The following is a 23,203-nucleotide window of genomic DNA, read 5'->3' as shown; positions in this document are numbered from 1 at the left end:
CATCACACGATCCATTGTCCACAGCCAAGCTCTAAGATACAACTGCATCTGCTCCAATCCTTCAGACAGAGACAAATAAACACCTACAAGATCTCTATCAAGCGTTCTTAAAACTACAGTACCCACCTGCTGAAGTGAAGAAACAGATTGACAGAGCAGGAAGAATACCCAGAAGTCACCTATTACAAGACAGGCCCAACAAAGAAAGTAGCAGAATGCCACTAGCTGTCACCTACAGCCCCCAACTAAAACCTCTCCAGTGCATCATCAAGGATCTACAACCTATCCTGAAGGACGATCCCTCACTCTCACAGATTTTGGGAGACGGGCCAGTCCTCGCTTATAGACAGCCCCCAACCTAAAGCAAATACTCACTACCAACCACACAACAAAAACACTAACCCAGGAACCTATCCTTGCAACAGAGCCCGTTGCCAACTCTGTCCACATATCTATTCAAGGGACATCATCATAGGACCTAATCACATCAGCCACACCATCAGGGGCTCGTTCACCTGCACATCTACCAATGTGATATATGCCATCACGTGCCAACAGTGCCCCTCTGCCATGTACATTGGCCAAACCAGACAGTCTCTACGTAAAAGAATAAATGGATACAAATCAGACATCAAGAAATATAACATTCAAAAACCAGCTGGAGAACACTTCAGCCTCCCTGGATACTCAATTACAGACCTAAAAGTGGCAAATTCTTCAACAAAAAAACTTCAAAAACAGACTCCAACAAGAAACTGCAGAACTGGAATTAATTTGCAAACTGGACACCATTAAATTAGGCCTGAACAAAGACCGGGCGTAGATGGGTCATTACACAAATTAAAAACTCTTTCCCCATGCTAATTTTCCCCTTACTGTTACTCACACCTTCTTGTCAACTGTTTGAAATGAGCCATCCTGATTATCACTACAAAAGTTTTTTTTCTCCAGCTTATAACAGCCCATCTTAATTGATTAGTCTCGTTAGAGTTGGCATGACACCCCCATTTTTTCCATGTTCTCTCTCTCTCTCTCTATCTTCCTACTGTATTTTCCACTGCATGCACCTGATGAAGTGGATTTTAGCCCATGAAAGCTTATGCTCTAATAAATATGTTAGTCTCTAAGGTACCACAAGTACTCCTCGTTCTTTTTGTTTTAAATGTACAAACTGTGGTCCTTCCAGATCAGGGCTGAGGCATAGTGGCAAGGTGGCACGCGGAATCCTATACTGCGGCTCTCACCATTCCACCCATTCAAACAATAAAAGAAGGGCTTTAATCTGCATGGCAATAAATCCATTACTTTTAATCAGCTACATTTCCTTAATAACAGAAGGACAAGTCTATGTATAAATTAATTTATCAAGTGTCTAGGTAAACTGATCTGGCAGATTAGAATGACATTCCACTATGAATGTCAAATTCCACTTCATTGTACTCTAGAAACAGTAATAAAACAGCAAGTTTAAATCTGAATAATCTTAACATACTGCTTACATTTTTTCCCAGTGATTATAGGCAGAATTGGTAGCACCACTCTTTGTTAACGTTGCCCCAAAACGTTCCAGTTTTGGCTGGGACAGTCCCCTTTTTAAGCCTGTCCAGCATGTCCTGACATTTGTGGCAAAGACGTGCATTTGTCACGAAAGCTAATGGGACAAATGCAGTTTTGCCAAAGCAGAGGAAAAGTTGTTTTCTTGTTTTTTGGGGGGGGCGGGGAGAGGGGAAGTGACGACATCAGACGTCAGACCTTGGGCTGTCAGCCCCAGCCCTGGGTGGTGGGGCTAGGGTTGTCAGGCCTGTGCTGTGGAGAGGGGGAAAAGGCTTGGGTGAGCCCCACATGGGGCTGGGGGAGAGGATGGGGGGTGTGGAGTGGTGGTGGAAGGCTCGCTATGTCAGACCTGGGCAGCAGGGCTCAGACTTCAGCCCCAGCCCTGGGTGGTGGGGCTAGGTCTGTCAGCCCTGCCCTGGGAGGGAAAGGTTAGGGCAAACCCCACATGGGAGAGGGGAAGAGAGGCTCCGGCTGTCAACCCCAGGCAGCAGGGCTCAGGCAAGCCCCAGGTAATGTCCTGTTTTTCCTTTGGGAAATATGGTCACCCTATCCATTGTAAGATCCTGTTTTTAGTTGCCTATAACTTAGCCAAATGTTAAGCATTCAGGGTGATATGTTCCATGCTGGGTGTCCACTTCAGGCTGAATTTTTTGTAAACTTTTAGCAAAAATGGTTGAGCCACATCTGAGAATAAAGATAAGAGTAAAATATGTTGTTTTGCCAGTGTTAAAAAACAAAAAAACAAAAAAAGAACAAAAAACAAACGTTAACTATGGCAACTCCATGTTTTGAAGCAGGGATTTGAAATTTGGGAGGGGTATCACCCTGGTTTCAAGGATGCAACTTCTGCTGTTCCCATGAACATCCCCCCCCAAACAAAAAAAAATGAGTATGTGATCATGTAATTAAGGAGGGCTGCCATAGATGGGAAGGGGGGAAGAGGCAGTTTGTCCTAGGGCCCCTGTTTGAGGGGGCCCACAAAATGACAAAGAGACGGCCGAGTCAAATTTGAGTGAAGAGGAGTTGCAACATAGTGAACGGGATTGCAATGCCGCTCAGGTGTGATGCTTCCCATCAATAAGCAGGGAGCGAATTGACCATCTCAGCCAGGCCCAGAACCCACAGTCACCATTGTTGGCATCATCATGCAGGCTTCAGGCGCCCTACCATGCTGAGAGCCCAAAGGAAGGAGTAAGGTCAGGGATACTACTCCCGCTAGTGGCAGGGCTAGAGTTCAGAGAGAGGCAAGACCAGGCTATGTGCAGAGAAGAGCATCCCTGCCTGTGGGGAAGGCAGCAACCACACAGGCCTGGGGCCTCGCTGACCCCTACCCCCACCCTCTCTCCTCTTCTTAAACTCTTTCATTTCCATGGTAGTGTTTTTTTATCTGGATGGGGACATCAGTTTCAGACCCCCAAAACACTCTCTGCAGCCTTGAAAACTGTAAAATAAGGCATACGCACAATGGGACAGAATTACATTGCAAAGGCAAGCTTAATTCTACGATCTTCTAACTCTTAAGTTTTGATGTATTTGACTTGTGCATAAAGTATTGGTTTTCATTCACTACATTCTCTGACCAAGACTGATCAGTAAACACTTCTGGTACTAACTGCTGTTAAGTGGAAAGTGCACTGAGTTACCTTCTCCAGAAGTCTCCCATAACTCAATTAAAATCAGTGTCTGAAAGCTCTATTTAAAATAGCATCATAGAAAACAAATATAGAAAATAGAAAAATAAAATGTATTTTTGCAGTCATCCTGAGCCCTATGCTTCTCTTTAATTGCAAATTTCACATGTGCATGACAGAAGAGAACATTAATTTGTTAAATTTATTTTTACCTTCCAAGCTTTTGTCCTTCTCCACTGAAAGCTTTGAATTTCAATCTAGGCTTTACATATTCTTGTTCTTGGTGGTCTTCCATATCTAAGTTAACTTGGCCACCATGCACCAACCGTTGAAGTTCCAAAGGAATCTCTCTTAAATATAAAAATAAATCATTTTAGCTGTCTCCTTAAAGTACACAGTAGAAATTCCCAATTACAGTACAGTAAAACATTTCAGTATGGATCCTACAAGAGCCTAAACAATATTTTAATAAAGAGTGGAAACTAGTGCCCTATCTGTATCAAAATGCAGAGGAATCCAATTGCACCTACTTTTTATAGAGCTGGAGTTAAAAATAAAGACTAATGGATATATAATTCATGTAGTTCATTATTAAGTCACAAGTTGAAATCTAGGGTGCACTAATACAATGAATGAGTGTATAATCTTAATAGCTACATTTTGCAAATGATGTTCAAGTAGATGAAGTTACTGGGGAGTTCTGTGTTTTAAAAAAAGTGAGATGGAATATTGCCCATACATAGATATTTTTAATATTTTGTTTGAGAATTTAAAAAATAATCAAGAGGAACAGAATTTAGAAATAATGTCTAAAAATAGTTGCTGGAATTATAATATTATAATTCTTCATTAAATCAAACATTTTTAAGGTTTTCTCAAGTAATCTCTAATGCAAGGGTGGGGAACCTTTTTTCTTTGAGGGGCCACAGACCTACAAGGAAAAAAAAAAATCAGTTGTGGGCCACACACAGCCCCACAGTGGGAGGTGAGGCCTCTGGGCTTCCCCTAGGCTCCGGGATAGGGCCAGAAATGAGGGGTTCAGGGTACAGCCTGGAACAGGGGGTTGGGGTGCAGAAGGGAGTGAAGGTTCCAGCTGGGGATGCAGACTCTGGAGTGGGGCTGGGGATGAGGAGTTTGGGGTGCAGGAGGGAGCTCAGGGCAGGAGAAGGGAGTTGGGGGCCTGAGAGGGAATTAGGGTGTGGGAGGCAGTTTTGACCTGGGGGAGGGAGTCAGGGTGCAGGAAGGGGGGTTTCAAACTGGGGTACGGGTTGGGGTGCAGGATCTGGGAGAGAGAGTTTGGATACGAGAGGGAGTTGAGACCTGGGGATTGTGATGCAGAGTCTGGGAGGGAGTTAAGGTGTGGCAGGGGGCTTGGGGTGCGGGCTCTGGCCACGTGGCACTTACCTGAGGCAGCTCAAGGTTGGCTGTGCAGCAGGGCTAAGGCAGGCTTCCTGCCTGCCCTAGCCCCACACTGCTCCCGGAAGTGGCCGGCATGTGCGGTCCCTAGGCGGAGGGGCAGATGGGGGCTCTGTGCGGTGCATGCTGTCCATGCCTGCAGGTGCTGCGCCCACAGCTCCCATTGGCTGTGGTTCCCGGCCAATGGGAGCTGTGAAGCTGGTGCTGGAGGCAGCATATGGAGCTTCCCTGATCACCCCTCCGACCAGGAGCTGCAGGGTGTGGGAGGAGAGGGCACTGAGGTTCGGGTTGGAGACTTGCTGCAGGCTGGATTAAATCAAGTATGGGCTGGAGGTCCCCCCCCACTCTAATACAATACATTTTTTTTGCCTGTCAATCATAGTCGTTAACAGGAATCATAATCCAATTCAAGTGAGGAAAAACGCCTTGAGAAATAATCAACTGATTATTATATTGCAGTAGCACCCAGGGTCCTCCATTAGTAACATCGCCCCACTGTGCTAGTTGCTGTACAAATACATACAAAGACACAACCTCTACCCTGAAGATCTTACAATCTCAGATAACAATCAGTGTCTAAAGGGTGGAGGGAAAAGGGATGCAATCTAATATATACATATACAATAACAGACATAAAAACTGCTTTGGCTTGTTATCGAGCAGAATCCATCATCAGCATGGACACATGTCCCCTGCAATGGTGGTTGAAGCATGAAGGGACATATGAATCTTTAGCGAATCTGGCACATAAATACTTTGCAATGCTAGCTACAAAAGAGCCATGCAAATGCCTATTCTCACTTTCTGGTGATGTAAATAAGAGGGCAGCATTACTCTCTGTAAATGTAAATACACTTGTTTGTCTTATCAATTGGCTGAACAAGAAGAAGGACTGAGAGGACCTGTAGGCTTTAAAATTTTACACAGTTTTATTTCTGAATGCAGTTTTTTTGTACATAATTCTACTTTTGTAAGTTCATCTTTTATGATAAAGAGATTGTACTACAGTACTTGTATTAGGTGAATTAAGAAATACTATTTCTTTTGTTTTTTTTACAGTGCAAATACTTGTAATCAAAAATATAAAGTGAGCTCTGTACACTTTATATTGTGTTGTAATTGCAATCAATATATTTGAAAATGTATAAATTCACCTCTGCCTCGATATAACGCTATCCTTGGGAGCCAAAAAATCTTACCGCGTTTTAGATGAAACCGTGTTATATTGAACTTGCTTTGATCCACCGGAGTGCACAGCACTGCCCCCCCACCCCACCCCCCGGAGCACTGCTTTACCGTGTTATATCCAAATTCATGTTATATCGGGTGGTGTTATATCGAGGTAGCGGTGTATCTAAAATATTTAAATAAATGGTATTCTATTATTGTTTAACAGTGCTATTAAATCACACAATTTTTTTAATCGCTTGACAGTCCTAATTAAAATATTATTCATGTTAAGGAATAACCACACCTGTTTTGCTCAGCCTGGCATAATATGAATATTCAAAAAGAAGGAGGCATTTGTTGCAGTGAATAAGCCGTAAATTATTTTGAATCTCAGTTGGCACTTCTAAGCCTACTGCTGGAGATGGCCATCATACTGAAGTATTATGTTATTTGTGGCACAGGCCAGGTGGAGACCCAATCTTAGCATTTGACTACATATCATAGGGTGTGTGACTTGTAGAGTGCTCTAACATGCTGCACTCTAACTGCTCCATGTAAACTCTGCTGGCATGCTCTAAAAGGAAATTACACCTCTACCTCGATATAACGTGGGTTCGCATATAATGTGGTAAAGCTCTGACATGCTGCTCTGAGCAGCGTGTTAAGGGTGCCTGGTCAGGCCGGGGCTGAGGGGTTGGATAAGGGGCAGAGGGTCTTGCAGGCTCTCAGGGGCTCCCCCTCCAATGTCTGGGAGGCAGGAGCTGTGGGGGGGGCACTTTTGGGGGCCCTGAGGATTAGCAGGGGGCCGGGAGCAGCCCATTCTGCTTTCCTCGCCACAGCCACAGCCATGTCACTCGAGGGAGGAGGTTTGGAGGAAGGGATCCCCCCTACACTCACCGGTAGCAGTGGAAGTGGAGCAGCCCGGCCCCAGCCCGTTCCACTCTGCCACCTCCCAGGCGTGGCACTCCGCTTCCCACCACAGGTGAGTGTGGGGTGGTTGGGGAAAGGATGGCCCTCATACTCACCTGTGATGGGAATCGGAGCGCCACAGCTGGGAGTTTGCAGAGCGGGGCAGGCAGGGGCCACGTCACTCCACTTCCCGCTGCAGGTGAGTGTGGAGGGCATCCTTTCCCCAACCCCCCCGCACTCACTGGTGGCAGGAAGTGGAGCAGCCTGGCCGCAGCCAGCTCCACTCTGCCAGCTCCCAGCCACAGTGCTCCTCCTCTTGCCACAAGTGAGTGCAGGACCTTTCCCCACTCCGCCCCTCTGCCCCACCTCCAGCGACAAGGCTGAGGCCAGGGCATGGAAAGTGGAGCAGGCTGGGGCCGCATCGCTCCACTTCCCGCTGCAGGTGAGTGCGGCGGGGCGTTCTTTCCCCAACCTCCCCGCACTTCCTGACAGCGGGAAGCAGAGCGTCGTGGCTGGGAGGTAGCGGAGTGGAGTGGGCTGGGGCCGGGCTGCTCTGCTTCCCGCCGCTGCCAGAGAGTGCCTGTCGGGTGCAAGGATAGGGGTCGAAGCAGTCAGGGAACAGGGGGGGGTTGGGTAGGGGGTGGGGCCCTGAGGGTGATTAGGGATGGGAGTCTCTGGAGGGGTCAGGCAGGGAACAAGGGGCAGGGAGGGCCAAAGCAAGTTCAATATAACGTGGTCTCACCTATACCATGGTGAGATGTTTTTGTCTCTCGAGGACCAAGTTGTATCGGGGTAGAGATGTAGTTCACATTATCATAGTCCGATGAGAATTAGGCACCTTTTAGAGCGAATCAGTAGGTTTCCAAGGAGTAGTTAGAGCATTTTATAAATTCCACTCTCTGGCACATTTTGCCAGTGCTATGTATATAAGCCCTAAGAGATTGAATTAATGTACAATTTGCTTTTATAGTATTTAACCATCATAAAAATATGGTGAATATCATATTTTAATAATAAAACTTCAGATATTTTCTTCTGACTGTAAAAAGCACAGATGTGCACCTGTATTCTGCACAGCAGGAACTAAAAGCACACCCCTTATGTAGATTATCTGAGCATATTTGCACACAAATACTTTGCATGGAGTGGCAATGGGTGTGTATATATGCAGATAATGCTCGCTAACATTTAGGCTTCAGAGGTGTCCCCAGTGCAGCTACTGCATAATAAATAGTCAGTTTATGGAATAGTCCCATAGTGCAGTCCTTCTCCCATCACAAAAAAAGTTTTCAGGATAGCAGGAAATTAAGAAAGCGTACGATATCAATCCTTATAAAATTCCAGGAGGCATAAATGCCTTTTGATCCATTGCAAAGAGGTCCCTATGACAATATACAGTAACTCCTCACTTAAAGTCATCCTCGTTAATGTTGTTTCATTGTTATGTTGCTGATCAATTAGAGAACATGCTAGTTTAAAGTTGCACAATGGTCCCTTATAACGTTGTTTGGCAGACGCCTGCTTCGGCCACTGCTTGCAGAAAGAGCAGCCTGTTGGAGCGAGCTGGTAGGGGCTTGAAACCAGGGTGAACCAGCAGCCCCCCATCAGCTACCTGCTCCCCTAAGTTCTTTGTGTGGCAGCCGCCAGGCAGGCTATCAATTGCTGGGCAGTTCTGCTGTCCCTCCCCACACTGCCCTGTGCTGCTCCTGCCCTCTGCTTTGGAGCTGCTCCCAGGAGCCTCCTGTTTGCTGTGCAAAGCGGGGTGGGGAAGAGGGGTGCTAATGTCAGGGTGTCTGTCCCCCTACTCTCCTGTACCTTATCTCCAGAGCAGGTGGGGACGGAGGGAGCTTGCTGGCAGCAGCTGCTGCCTCAACTTGCTGATCTACTTAAAAAGGCAATGTACTTGGAGCGGGGTCAGTGTACTTAAAGGGGCAATGTGCGTCCGTCTCTCTCTCTCTCTCAGAAACACACACCATGTGTGTTTCTCTCTCTCTCTGCCATGCTGTCTCCCCTCCCTCCATTTGTGCTGCCTTGGGGCTGGTCTACACTACGGGGGAAAAAAATCGATCTTAGATACGCAACTTCAGCTACGTGAATAATGTAGCTGAAGTCGAAGTATCTAAGATCGAATTACTCACCGTCCTCACGGCGCGGGATCGATGTCCGCGGCTCCCCCTGTTGATTCCGCAACTCCATTCAAGTTGGAGGAGTTCCGGAATCGATATAAGCGCGTTCGGGGATCGATATATTGCGTCTAGATGAGACACGATATATCGATCCCCGAGCAATCGATTGCTACCCGCCGATATGGCGGATAGTGAAGATGTAGCCTTGGAGACTGTGAGGCTACATGAAGAACAATGTGTTAACCATAGAGGGCTCAGCAGAGTGCTAGTTCATCATCATTTCGCAGTAAGGCATTCCCTGGGAAATATCTCACCCTTTTCTAGCCTCTGACTTCACCACCCCAACCAAGCTTCACAATCATCATTGCTGTGTAAAGTATTAAATTGTTTGTTTAAAACTTATACTGTGTGTGTATAGATATCTATATCTATCAGGGATCGGCAACCTTTGGCATGCAGCTTGCCAGGGTAAGCACCCTGGCACGTCGGGACTGTTTGTTTACCTGCTGATGGGAAGCGGCAGCCAGCACATCCCTCACTGCTTCCCGCAGTCCCCATTGGCCTGGAGTGGCAAACCACGGCCAGTGGGAGCTGTGATCGGCTGAATCTGTGGACGTGGCAGGTAAACAAACCAATCCGGCCTGCCAGGGTGCTTACCCTGGAGCTTACCCTGGCAGGCCGGATTGGTTTGTTTACCTGCCACATCCACAGGTTCGGCCGATCGCAGCTCCCACTGGGCGTGGTTTTCTACTCCAGGCCAGTGCTTACCCTGGCAGGCTGCGTGCCAAAGGTTGCTGATCCCTGATAGATATAGATATATACAGAAAGATATATCTATATAGCCTTTTGTCTGGCAAAAAAATTTCCCTGGAACCGAACCTAACCCCCCTACTCCCCATTTTCCCCCGCAGTTTCCATTAATTCTTATGGGGAAATTGGATTCGCTTAACATCATTTCGCTTAAAGTAGTATTTTTCAGGAACATAACTACGTTAAGCGAGGACTTACTGTACACTGTCTGTATCTCAGCAGTAACATCAATTTTGTTTCTGGTAGAAGGATTATTTAATGCTTCAGTACTCAGTTGCTCTACACTGCAGAAAGGTTAGACACTTTTTTAATATTCATCACTGTTTTATTACTATTTCCCTCTCTCCACCTGATTGCTCTGATAAAGTCAGCAAAATAACCACCATTATAACTTACCCTCTTTTAACAGACTCAAGAAACTGAGCATTTGTTGGGTCTGTGTAAGTTCTCAACTCTCCATCATCTAAACTGAAACCATTCCTCCACAGTTTAAGCAAAATTTGAACCTATTGAACAAAGAAAGTATAAGAAAAAACTAAATGAAAAAATTCCTAAAGCAATTATCTGCTGATCTTTTTTGTTAGCTTTGTACATATTGGCAAAGATTAGAGAACTGAATCTAAAACAAAACATAGTTTGTAGCAAAACGCAGAAACATAAGATAGAAGGCAAAAGAAATAAAAACACTGTATTAGTTTTTGTGAGAGATTTTGGACTGTCATTTTTAGATTCCCTCAGACAAAGTGATATTGACTTCTAGTAACATTTGCACTGTTGCTACAGTTGAGATTACAAACTTAGTGGTACTGAGATCTCAGACAGACTGGGAACCTTGAACTTTATAATAAGCCTTGACTTTTATCAGTGACATAGCTAACAGATAAAATACAAGGCACACAGAAAATATATGCTAACAATAGTATGCTAGGCTTAACAGGTGATGAAAAGCTTTCAAAATAGTGAATACTGTTTTTGTTTAAAATTGACTTAGCGCCCATAAACTTGCTTTATTCCACAAACGATTAGAATAGTAATAGTAATCTGCAAGAGTTACAGTTACTAATTCCCATAACTAGCTTTATCATTGTTATTTTTATTGTAACACCTAGTAGCCCCAAGTCATGGACTAGGACCCCACTGTGACAGACACTGTACAAATACAGAACAAAAATACAGACCCTGCCTGCCCCCAAGACCTTACAATCTAAGAAACAATAGATGGGTACAGACAAACTGACTGGAGAGTACAAGGAAACAATGAGACATATTGATCAGCAAGATAGGTATGTATGATGTGTATTCTCAGCATACCCAGCAGCCTAACCATTGTCATATTTTCTGTAGGCCTCAAGGCAAAGGAGATTTTTAAAGAGGGATTTGAAATATAATAATGAGTTTGTTTTGCAGATGTTTACAGGGAAAATGACACCATGAGAGAAAGCATGAAGGTACTTGTTAAATTTTCAGACAAGTGAGTGATCGAGGCTAGGCTCATGGATTTACCGGAGGTAGGAGTCAGCCTTTCAATACTGAATGAGAAATGACAGGTAGGGAGCTGAGATTACTTAAGTATTTATACAAGACTAAAAACAATTATGCAATCCTTTACAAAACATAAAAGAAGACATTCCTGCCCAGAAGAGCTTGCATTCTAAAACAGATGAGGAAAACATTCAGGAAAATGTCTGGGTGAGAGAGTGTGACTTACTGCCAGGGAAAGTTGGTAAGAACAATTCAGGGTTAACAGAAGAAATATGTGGAAGTCTGGATTTACAAGAAGAAGCAAGAGATTTCTCCCAAGCTTGGGAAAAGCATAAATGATGAGGCATACAGCAAGAAAAGGAGAATGAGGGAGGAGCAGAGAGAAATGATTTATAGCGCAGAAAAGGAGCATGCAAGAGCATAGGAAGAAAGAAAAGTAGAGATAAGGACAGGGCAAAATTATGCAGAACCTTAAAGGCAAGGATGAGAAACCTGATGCAGTAAGAAAATCCAGCAAAAGGACTGAAGGGGACAATTATAAAAGCAGAGTAGATGCAGATAAAGAAGACATTAGCAATGGTGTTTTGAATAGATGGGAGGGAGATAGAGGTGAGAATTCCGAAGACCACAGAGGAAGTGGTTGCAGGAAGGAAGATGAATATGACAAACGCACAGACAAGGGTTTTAACACTGGCTATAGCTGAATTTTGTTTTTTTAGCACTTGCAAACACAGGACTTGTTCAGAAATGCAGAGTGTGAATGCAGAGTGCACTAGCCCACTGCACAGCAGCAGGCCATGAGGACCCTGCTACTGTTTACTAAAAGTTCTGTCGTGTGCTTTGATTTACTGTTGCTTAATACAACCTGTTTCAAACAGCAGTACGTCAAAGCACACTACAGAACTGTTGGTATGATGTAGCAGGATCCACACTGGGACTTAGTGTGCAACAGGCTAGTATGCTGTTCATTCACACACTGGTTTGCCACACACTAATTTTCCGTGTAGACAAGCCCTTAGAAAGGAAGAAATGACAGAACTTAACACTAGTTAGGGTGCGGAAAGAGCAGGAGAAGTCAAAGATAACACCGAGGTTACAAATATGGGAGAGTTGTGGAGTTGACAATGGTGTTAGAGAAGAAAAGAAAAAGAAGAAAGATTAGGAGAAAAGTTCAGGGTTGGAGGAAATGAGTTTGAAATGGCAGGAGGACATTCACATAAGTATATCAAACATAGTTGAAGAGATGGACAGAGGGATGAAAATTAGAGGCAGAGAATTAGATTTGTTAGAGGTGTTAGCTGAAATCATATGCAGCTATCTTGAGCCCAAAGGACAAAGAGATGACCTAGCACAGGAGCCTGAATGGCACCAGAGAGAGAAAGATGCTTTAGTGTTAATTTAGTTTTACTGATGATATTGTAGTGTAGTTTTACTCTGAAGTGACTATATAAAAATGGCATCATCTTAGTTCACAATTCTATTCCCTGTGTATATTCAGAGTCATGTCTGCTCTCTTTGGTGGCAAAAGTAAGCTTTACTATTCTTTATTCCTGTTAGGACTGCCGATCAACCTCAGCTAAGATTCAATTACTGCTGATGTTTTGTCCATCTTGTGCATCAACGAAGTTGTTTATTAAGCTCCTATCAGTCACACCTATCTGAGTCTGCTGAAAACAATGGCGATCAGGAAACAACTCTTCTGTTCTACTCAATTTGTCAAACAAGCCCAGCACTTTCAAAGGTGTAGGTGAGGGCCCAATTTGGATGTCAGAACATTTATTATTGGTGATGATGCATGATATGGAAAGAATCCTGTTTGACTCTCACTGGGCAAATAATATGCAAAGCTGAGAGGAAAAGATACATCTTTCTAACTATAAATTGACACAGAAATCACTGAGCTACAACAAAGCATACTGTGATGCCACTTTTATAAAGAAACTTTTATAAAGTAGAACTATTTCGGTTGTTTTCTCTTCACCCTAAATTGGACTTAAAATTAGTCAAATACAATATTTATTTTCTTCCTACACAATATCAACTTTAGAAGGATCTTATCTAGCTAGTGAGAATTCCAGTACCTTATCATCAATGACACTCAGTTTTCTATTTCACAGGGAATAAAGACAACACACAAAATTGCAAGTTATGAATTGTTGTGAGATGCTTAATAGGGCTGAATCAACACAACTAATGCCTACAGAGCCTTGAAATATGGTAGGCACCTCCTCACAAAATTAAGCGTTTAATTTCAAAGGAGTACTTTGCAACTCAGATTAGAGCCACAGAGCACTCACAGTAATACAATCCTTTCTTTTCACAACACTGGACCCAGTCAGTCTTCGTCAGACACTTCTTTCCTCTACCAGCAGAGCTTATGTACTTCATAATCTATGTATTCTTGTCCATGTAGACCCTTTGGCTTTAAGAAATTATTCTTAAAATGTACATTACATGGCTCTATAGCTATTCATTATAAATAATACTATTGTTATATAAAAACATTATCTTGACAACTTGGGCTTCAAACATTGCAGGATATGTAACACTATTTTCTGCTATTCAACATTTTACTTACATCTTGCCCATTCTGATTTTCTCCATATATATATTCAGAGCGTGTCCGGGATGAGTCACCCAATCTGTATCCACCACCTGAAAATGACTGATAAAATATTTAAAAGAAATTTAATTAAAAAATTTAAACAGTCTGAATAGATACATGAAACAATTTACAAAGATATTTAATGGGGTGCAGGATATAAATTAAAATGTGAACAAGCCTGCTTCTTTAGTTAACACAAACACACAATGTTCTAATTGATATGCCTTCTAATTAGCAAATCAGGGAGTTAGAAATTATAACCATGCTAAGCAGTCAGTGTACTATGAAATGTTAGGATTGGAAATTGAATATTTGCAAGTATTAGTAATATAATTTACAAGACAATAAGCCCTTTATGCAAAAATAACTAATTGATTTGGTTTTTACCAAACTATCTTTTTTATACTTACTTTAGCTTTACTAAAATCACCTGAGGCTCTTGTAGCTTCATCCAGTGGAACTGCCCCATGTTCTTTCGCCTCTTTGAAAAGTTCACCAACAATTTTACTGGGATTCCTATTATTAGAAGGCCCAACAATCTGTAGTCCGCTATATTCTGAGTCACCTGAGTAAAATCTTTAAACAATAATGTTCATCAGTGACAATCCTTCTGAAAAAGCAGCAGAGAATCCTGTGGCACCTTATAGACTAACAGACGTTTTGGAGCGTGAGCTTTCGTGGGTGAATACCCACTTCGTCGGACGCAGCTTGCTGCTCACGCTCCAAAACGTCTGTTAGTCTATAAGGTGCCACAGGATTCTCTGCTGCTTTTACAGATCCAGACTAACACGGCTACCCCTCTGATACTTGAATCCTTCTGAAGTAATTGATGGACACCCATTTTTCAATAAAAAAAGCTCAGTAAACAAATAGTGCCAAATTCTGGCACAAAACCTCTTCACTTTGATCACAGAAGCATTCCACCCAGTTCTGGTTTTCTCAATACACAAAGAAGCATTACTAAAAGAATTGTTACAGTGGACCTACAAAGGTATAGAGGTTCCTAGAGGTTAGGAGCCACGATCATATTTTATAGCGAACACAGTCCTGAAATAGCTGTGACTTTACATTCCTTATCTTGTGTGGATTCCACCAGCTCCTGGAAAGAATAATCTCCACTGGGAGGTTCTGTGCACGAGACTATGGCTGGTCTGATGAAATGCAAATGCATTTGAAAATCAGATGCACAATTAACACTGCCTTTGTAGAATTGATGTACAACAACTAAAAATAGCACCAAAGTGAGATCTTAGGCTTAATGGGCAATTATGGTCACATTTTTAACAATGTTAGTTCTTTTTTTTTTTCTTTTTTTTTTTTTTAACAAAAATTAATTTATATTCTGAGGCACTTTAGAGTCTGCAATAACTTCAGAGAAAACCATTGGATAAAACAAACAGTACTAAACATCTAGTTTATTTTCAAAATAGACTAATTTCTAGCCCTTGCATGAGATCCATTTCATAGAGTATATTATTTAGTAGTTTTATTATCTGTAATCAGAAGTTATATAAATGTCAGAAAGTAAGATTAAGAGACTAGAAGTACTAGGGGCTAATATATGCTTAGACACCATGGTGATGGACGCTATCCAAATTTAGATAGCTAGATATGACATATTGCCAAGCTGTAGCATCTCTGATTTATGTTCTGTTTGATTTGATTTTAAACAGCTAATAAAATGCTGAATGCTTCCTATTCTCTTTGGGTATACTATTTAAGTATAGGAGGCAAGGTGAGTTGACTCAGGATAAAACAAGTCAATCTGCTGCTGCTCAGTAGAATAAAACTGATTCTGCTATCTCAACACTGATGTCTATAAACCAGGGGTCGGCAACCTTTCAGCAGTGGTGTCCCGAGTCTTCATGTATACATTCTAATTTAAGGCTTCGCGTGCGTTAATACATTTTAACGGTTTTTACAAGGTCTCTCTATAAGTCTATAATATATAACCAAACTATTGTTATATGTAAAGTAAACAAGGTTTTCAAAATGTTTCAGAAGCTTTATTTAAAATTAAATTAAAATGCAGATCTTATTAGTTTAGCGTGATCCTTGCCCTTGCTTTTCCTTGCTGAGTTTTCCAGTGTCTGATGGCACGTATTTGGATACTTTTAAGTTACACACAGGCTTCTGAGTGATCAGTTGTTAACTGGCTGGAACCCTAGATCAGCAGCTGAGGTGAGTGAAACTGGCTGCTGGTAGGGCTGAGCAGGGCCGGAGGCCTGGACCTTGTCTGGCAGGGGGCTTGTGCTGGAACTCCAACCAGAAGCAAGGTGAGTAGGGCTGCGGCGGGGACCATGGCTGGTAAGGGGCCAGCAGCTGGAACCCCAGAGCGACGGCAGGCTGAGCAGGTCAGCCCGCCCAGCTCTGGGGTTTCGGTGGTGGACTAAGCATCTCTGCCCGCCCCTGCTTTGGGGTTTGGCCGCTGGCTCCTACGAGCCAGGGTCTCAACCTGCTGCCAGACTGGGATTCCTTCACCCAGGCCAGCAGCGGGCACTGAGAGGGACCGGCGGCGGGACCCCGGCTGGCAAGGTGCCAGCAGCAGGAACCCCAGAGCGGTGGCAGGCTGAGCGTCTCAGCCCACCATGCTCTGGGGCTTTGGCTGCTAGCTCCTGCCAGCTGGGGTCTCAGCCCGCTACCATCTGGGGTTCCTTCACCCAGGCCAGCAGCAGGACCCGAGAGGGACCGGTGGAAAGCCCAGTGTGGTGGTGGGCTGAGTGGCTCAGCCCGCCGCTGCTCTGGGGTTTGGTCGCCGGCTCCTGCCAGCCAGGGTCTCTGCCCGCTGCCAACCTGGGGTTCCTTCCCCCAGGCCAGCAGCAGGTGCTGAGTGGGACCCCAGCTGGCAGGGGCCAGCAGCAGGAACCCCAGAGTGGTGGCAGGCTGAGCCCGCCGCTGCTCCGGGGTTTCTATTACATGTAAAAACAAAGAGATTCTGAACTGTAGGCTTCCATTCTTAAAGATTCAGTTTACAGTTTGAAAATTGGACAAAGCATTTTATTTTAAATAGGGAAGGCTATCCTCCATACCCCATGTCACCATTTCCCTCTAATGAGTCACGCAACAGCCCTTATGTTACCACTTAGAGCAAAGACTAAGATCAACACCATTATGAAGAAAGAAAAAATGTATGAATGAAAAAAAATAAAATCTAGATTAATATTCTATTCATAATTGTTATAGATAAATAAGCCTCTGTTTTTACAGTACCTTTGGTTTTCTTTATCATCACTCATGCTTCTTTCTGGTTTTCTCAAGCTTCTGAAAGAGTCAATTTTTAGACTGCCAACAAATATTTTAAAAAAATTCAGTTTTATTAAAAACATTACTGATATATACACTGCATAGTATATCCATTGTAACAAGAACGTCACACTTTATGACTATGTAAAATAGCTAGTTTTTTAATACACTTTAAAAAAAAAAAAGAGTGAAAATAAGGTCTCTCAAAAGTTCTGACCTGATGGGCTCCATTCAGGCTAACTGTTTAAGTATTTTATAAAATAATTCTAAGTTGCTGACACACTGTAACGACATATGTTCTTTTGGCCACAGTAAATAGTTCCAAATATTCATCATGTAGCAAGGAAAGAATGGAGGGGAGCTCATTTAGGGCCGTACAGCAGTGCCCTTATGCATGCTGAATAACAATTTACTCCACAAGAGGCCTCACTAACATCAGTAGGTAACATTCAATGTGAATAAGGGTTGCAGAATCTGGCCCTTAACCTTCAATTAAATTTGAAAACTGGCTTTGTAGTACTTGAACCTGCAATGGGACCAAGCAGCATTATTATTATTTATTTGTATTACCAAAGTGCTAGGAGCCCCAGTCATGAACCCGGACCCCATTGTGATAGGTGCTGTACATAGACCAAAAAGACAGACATTGCTCCCAAAGAGCTTACAAGCAGTAGTTTCCCCTATTTCTTTCTGTTTATTACATGAATTCAAAAATATTCTTAAAGCCAACATTACAAAGGTTTACAGTAAACATTTAGAATGAATTTAAAAGATACTTTGAAATAAGGAATCAGAACCACTGCACTAACTTCACATCCATGGGATAGGTCCACTACTGGTGCAAACAGCCATAGCTCCACTGACTTCAATGGAACTTTGACAATTGATGTAGACTACAATCTATCCAAATTAGGAATTATTTAACAATGTGTTAAGAGGGCATCTTTTCTTTCTAAAAGAGATTCATCTGAGTCATGGTATATGATTGCCAATAAAGAGCTAGAGTTTGCCAATATATACCATTCTGAAGCATTCAGGATACAGTACCAACCTATTCCCTACATGGAATAGGAAGTAAGTATAATAACTGTGGTATGTATTAGCAAGCAGCTTTTTAATAGTGATATCTGTAGATGGTTAACCATCCTAGATTGGTGATCTCAACCAGAAACAATTATTATTGTCCCCCAAGTATCCAGCCTTGGGCTGAATTTCATCTTTCCAGAGATCCATATGCACAAATGGACTGTAGGTTTGTCATCAGTCATGGAGATGTCCGCTGGTATATACTCATTTTTTAAAAACAGGATTCACATTGACACATCTGTATGGATGGGGCCTTTTTAGAAAGACACACGAGCCTTGTGTTTGGTTCATCATGTCCCAGTCACTTGCCACATATAGACTGGATTTAAAAAAAAACAAACACATCTTACTGTTCAGTTGTTTTGTATTTGATTAATTTAAACTTGGCAAGATTTTTTTAAAGTTTATTTCAGAGTGCTATTATGAGTCTCCATATATTCTGTTATGTGAACCCTAAGTACTTAAAGCAAACTCTTGTTGGCCATAGGCACCTAAACATGCCAGAAAAACAGAGAAAAATATATTCAATTCCTCTACCACACAGAGGTTGTCCACCCAAGTTCTTTGTTCCCATCAAGAATCTTAGAGGATACTTGCCAATTCTCCTATTGCAGATGCTGCTCAGGGATAATTTTGGATAGGACTTAACGGTCATGGATCATAGTCCTCATGTTGACATGAGCACTGTGATTTCCTGACCCTGAAAAGGTACTTAGGCATAGTCTTCCATCTGAATTGCTCCTGCTCCTAACAGTTGTTCCCCCAAAAGAACACAGGTCATATGTCCAAATCTGTGTGACAACATAACTACTTCTGCATTTAACTTTAAGCCTTTTGCCAGCATCTAACAGAAACATAAAGTGGTTGGGAACAGCTGCAGAATGAAGACCACTCGATAAATAAACATATGCTACAAACACTTCCTAAGGAAGCAGAGTGGACGTAGTATTATAGGGTTCCCCACTTTACTCTCCTGTGTTGTTATAGCTTTTTAAATAAGCATTGGAATATAATACCTCTTTGAGATCAAATTTCTGAATGTTGTGACAAAAGCAGGGTTAGTAAACTGAAACAGATATTACAGAGGTCAAATAAATTACTAATCATAATGTACAAAGCACTTCTTACCTCTGAACTGGTACTCTTGGGTTACCGAACACTGTAGCTGGTGGTGTGTCAGAATGGGATAACTTGCCTTTAACTTCATCTTCATATAACCCAGCCAAAGCCAACTACATACAATACCAGATTTTTTAGAAAATCTATAAGACTAGAGATACAAACTATACAAAGAACAAGAGAATAAACACTGTATGCATTGTTTTAGAAACACGAGTGACATTATTTAGATACTCATAAATATTTGTCTGGATACCTGTACTCTGAAATATATACACATGTATTTATTTACATATTAAACACAAGTCTGAATTACCTCATTAAGTATGTAATAAGGCTACACTAGCAAAGAATGACAAGATTTTTATACAGAAGCATCTGTTCAGAATACACAGAAAGCATTCACATTACTTGTAAAAGGTTAAGACAAAGATATTCTATATTTATGTGAAACAATAGGCCACATTACTTTCAATAAGGTTGTTAGAGAACATAACAGTAATAGCTTTTAATTTATATTTTTCAGTTCTTATATAACATGTTTACAACCATGACAGAATGTACTAATATTAAGATCCCAATTCAGCAAAGCACTTAAGCATGTGTTTAACACTGCCTTCAGCAAATGCTTAAAGGCTTACACCCAAGCATAATAACCTGTATTAGAAAGGCTTTTCCCATGGATAGCCCTAGATCAGGGGTCAGCAACCTTTCAGAAGTGCTGAGCCGAGTCGAGTCTTCATTTATTCACTCTCATTTAAGGTCTCGCGTGCCAGTAATACATTTTAACATTTTGGAAGGTCTCTTTCTATAAGTCTATAATATATAACTAAATTATTGTTGTATGTAAAGTAAATAAGATTTTTAAAATGTTCAAGAAGCTTCATTTAAAATTAAATTAAAATGCAGAGCCCCCCGGACCGGTGGCTAGGACCCGGGCAGTGTGAGTGCCACTGAAAATCAACTCACGTGCCATAGGTTGCCTATCCTTGCCCTAGATGCTGCCATTTCTCTGGCAGATTCAGCTTTAAGAACAGTATGCGAAGGGATACCAAATATGACATTTTTGGTAGCTTGATTTCTACTGCCTTTAATGAAGTTGTATTTAGTGTTTGTAAATATTAAAATTTTCATCTCAAAACAGAGTTCTAAAATTTGATTCTGCTTTTCTCTGGAGTGATATTAACATTTCACCACACGGTGGTGCAGGGCTACAATTCTACTATAGTTTGTCTTACAAACAAACATTTGAATAAAGAGAGCCCTTTGCAAGACAAACTGTTTTAGAATCACAGTATTTAATACTGGAATAAGTATTGTGATGAGCCACTCGTTATCCAGGAAAGTAAACTAGTTGAAGAACTGAGGCTATTAAGAAAATCATACACAGAGTAGTGAGATTGCAATAGAACTTTTAAAAGACATCCAGTATCTCAAACCTAATATGCATTCTACAGATTTGTGCTAGTTAAAAAGGGAACTTTTATTTCAGATAAATTTAACACCATGAAAGACCATCTACTCAAAAAGCCTGCTTAACTACAAGTCCGATCATCAACAGTCTGGAAAACTGAAGATGAATGTAACTACTGTATGCTTCAGTTAAAAATGTTAGTCTCAATAGACTCATAGACTTTATCAACAATAATTAATGTGCAAACCTAATATTAGTAAGTAAAAAGGAAAAATGGTCAGGACTGGCCAGCAATGTATTGGCCTTATGTGTAATTAAACAAAAACAGTAACACTGCCTACAGTTTCACCTTTCTTTTACTTAAATAATAGATAGCTAAAGGTAGGTCTACACTCTGGTATTGCATAGAGTAGACACAGCATGCCCAATTAGCATGGGTATAAAACAGCAGTGTAGACAATGGGGAATGGCTGAGTAGAGCAGAAGGCCCTATATACCCTACACAGCTCTTTACATGCCCAAGATCTTTACATGCCAGCAGCTCTCTGCTGGAGACTTTCACTGCCAGATGTAGCTATACACCAGTGAGTGTGTGGCATGTAGCTACACGCAGTGGCATTGGAACAATTTTTGTAGTAGGGGTGCTGAAAGCCATTGAACAAAGCTGTATACCAAGAAAACCACTTCAAGCCAGGGTTGTTGGCGCACCCAGCACCAGGACCCCTGGCTACACATACCCTACATGCTGCTGCAAGCATGGGAAAGCATAGACATGGTTTTAAAGAATATTTGGAAGCATTTCATAGTTTTCAAGTTGGTGGGGAAAATTAATGCTGATAAACAAATGGTTACAGCTGAGATTTTATAGCATTTCTTTGCAGGAAGCTAACAATGGAAACCAAACTCTCTGCAGGCTGAGGGACCTCTCCATTGCTCTAGTACAGGGGTCAGCAATCTCTGGCATGTGACACGCCAGGGTAAGCATCCTGGCGGGCCAGGCCAGTTTGTTTACCTGCCGCATCGGCAGGTTTGGCCGATCGCAGCTCCCATTGGCCGCGGTTCGCTGTCCCAGGCTAATGGGGGCTGCCGAAAGCAGTGCGGGATGTGCTGGCTGCGGCTTCTTGCCACCCACATTGACCTGGGATGGTGAACTGCGGCCAGTGGGAGCTGCGATCAGCCAAACCTGCCAACGCAGCACGTAAACAAACTGGCCTGGCCCGCCAGGGTTCGCACCTGGCGAGCCGCGTGCCAGAGGTTGCTGACCCCTTGCTCTAGCACAGGGGTTCCCAGGCAAACTGCGGCCACTGAGAGCTGCGAGCAGCCATACCTGCAGACACTCAGGTAAACCAAGTGTCTCGCAGCCTGCCGGGGGCTTACCCAGAACAAGCCACGAACCAAGTTTGGGAACCTCTGCTCTAGTGTTTGAAAGCCAGGCTCATTGGTACAAGAGGGGTTTTGCATTAAGCAGCTTTATTCTGGCCTTGCAAACAAGAGCTGGCAGCCTCATCAGGCAGGGCTATTAAGTCCTGAAAAATGTGGGTCTTGTGAGGGAAGGAGTGTGACACAAAGCCAGCCACCTGCCTCCGCCTGGCGGATCACTCCACACCATGTGGCACGTTACAACCCCGTGGGGCAGGATGCCAGGGGTGTGCATGGAAAGGACAGACACCCTGCCTCTCACCGCACAAACCGGCCTTGCCCAGGCCAGCCTCCCCCGCCCAGCAGCCCGGAGCGCCGCAGCCGCCGGGACGGGACCGGACAACACGGCACCTGTCGGGGAGGCGCCACTGGGCTGTCGGTCATCATTCCCAAATATCGCCCCGGCCCTTCCGCACCTGTAAGTCCCGGGCCGAGGGTGGCCGGGCATTAGCCCGGGGCCCTTTATCCCGCCGAGCCCCGCCAACCGCCGCCTCTGCCTGCTGGCCCGCGGCTTCCCCGCCGTCCGCCATCGTCAGCAGCGCGGAGGGAGCCGCTCCCCGCGGACCTGCGGCTGGAGGGAAGCGCCGCAGAGCACTTCCGCAGCCAGGCTGCCATGGCAACGGCAGGAGCAGGACTGGACCAGCCCCCATAGCCCCGCCCCCTTCGCTGGACCCGCCCAATGTGTGTGTGGGCTGCCCGCGCTCGAACCTTGTGTGATTGCGCGCGCACCTGCTCCCGTTTGTGTGTGTGCGTTCACCACCCTGCCTGCAGCGGTGTGTTTGCACATCCCTGTCTGCTGCTGTGTGTGATTGAGCAGCTGCCTGTTGTAGGCGTGCATCCAGATGCATAGGTGCTGGAACTGGGGGTCCTGCTGCACCCCTGGCTTGGAGTGGTTTCCATTATATACAGGGTTTAAAGCAGGGGTCGGCCACCTTTCAGAGGTGGTGTGCCGAGTCTTCTTTTAGTCACTCTGATTTAAGGTTTCATGTGCTGGTAATACATTTTAACGTTATTAGAAGGGCTCTTTCTATAAGTCTATAATATATAATCAAACTATTGTTGTATATAAAGTAAATAAGGTTTTTAAAATGTTTAAGAAGCTTCATTTAAAATGCAAAGCCCCCTGGACCGGTGGCCAGCACCTGGGCTGTGTGAGTGCTACTGAAAATCAGTTCGCGTGCCGCAGGTTGCCTACCCCTCGTTTAAAGTGTGGTTCAAT

General features: G+C 43.4%; 1 protein-coding gene across 1 annotated transcript in view; it reads right to left on the bottom strand.

The window, feature by feature from the left end:
• Positions 1–22,615, bottom strand: part of UBXN2B (UBX domain protein 2B) — a 41,996-nt gene extending 19,381 nt beyond the window's left edge. The window contains exons 1-7 of the mRNA XM_032802193.2: positions 22,401–22,615; positions 19,161–19,264; positions 16,914–16,985; positions 14,114–14,279; positions 13,677–13,763; positions 10,013–10,122; positions 3,398–3,535 (exon numbers count right to left, since the gene is read on the bottom strand). Coding sequence (XP_032658084.1) covers positions 3,398–3,535; positions 10,013–10,122; positions 13,677–13,763; positions 14,114–14,279; positions 16,914–16,985; positions 19,161–19,264; positions 22,401–22,514 — 791 coding nt within the window. The 5' untranslated portion in view covers positions 22,515–22,615. The remainder of the gene's footprint in view (positions 1–3,397; positions 3,536–10,012; positions 10,123–13,676; positions 13,764–14,113; positions 14,280–16,913; positions 16,986–19,160; positions 19,265–22,400) is intronic.
• Positions 22,616–23,203: the final 588 nt, after the last annotated feature.

Source organism: Chelonoidis abingdonii, chromosome 2 (genome assembly GCF_003597395.2).
Source record: "Chelonoidis abingdonii isolate Lonesome George chromosome 2, CheloAbing_2.0, whole genome shotgun sequence".
Taxonomy (NCBI): domain Eukaryota; kingdom Metazoa; phylum Chordata; order Testudines; family Testudinidae; genus Chelonoidis; species Chelonoidis abingdonii.
Note: the sequence above shows the minus strand (reverse complement) of the source record. Positions and strands in the feature narration are given on the sequence as shown.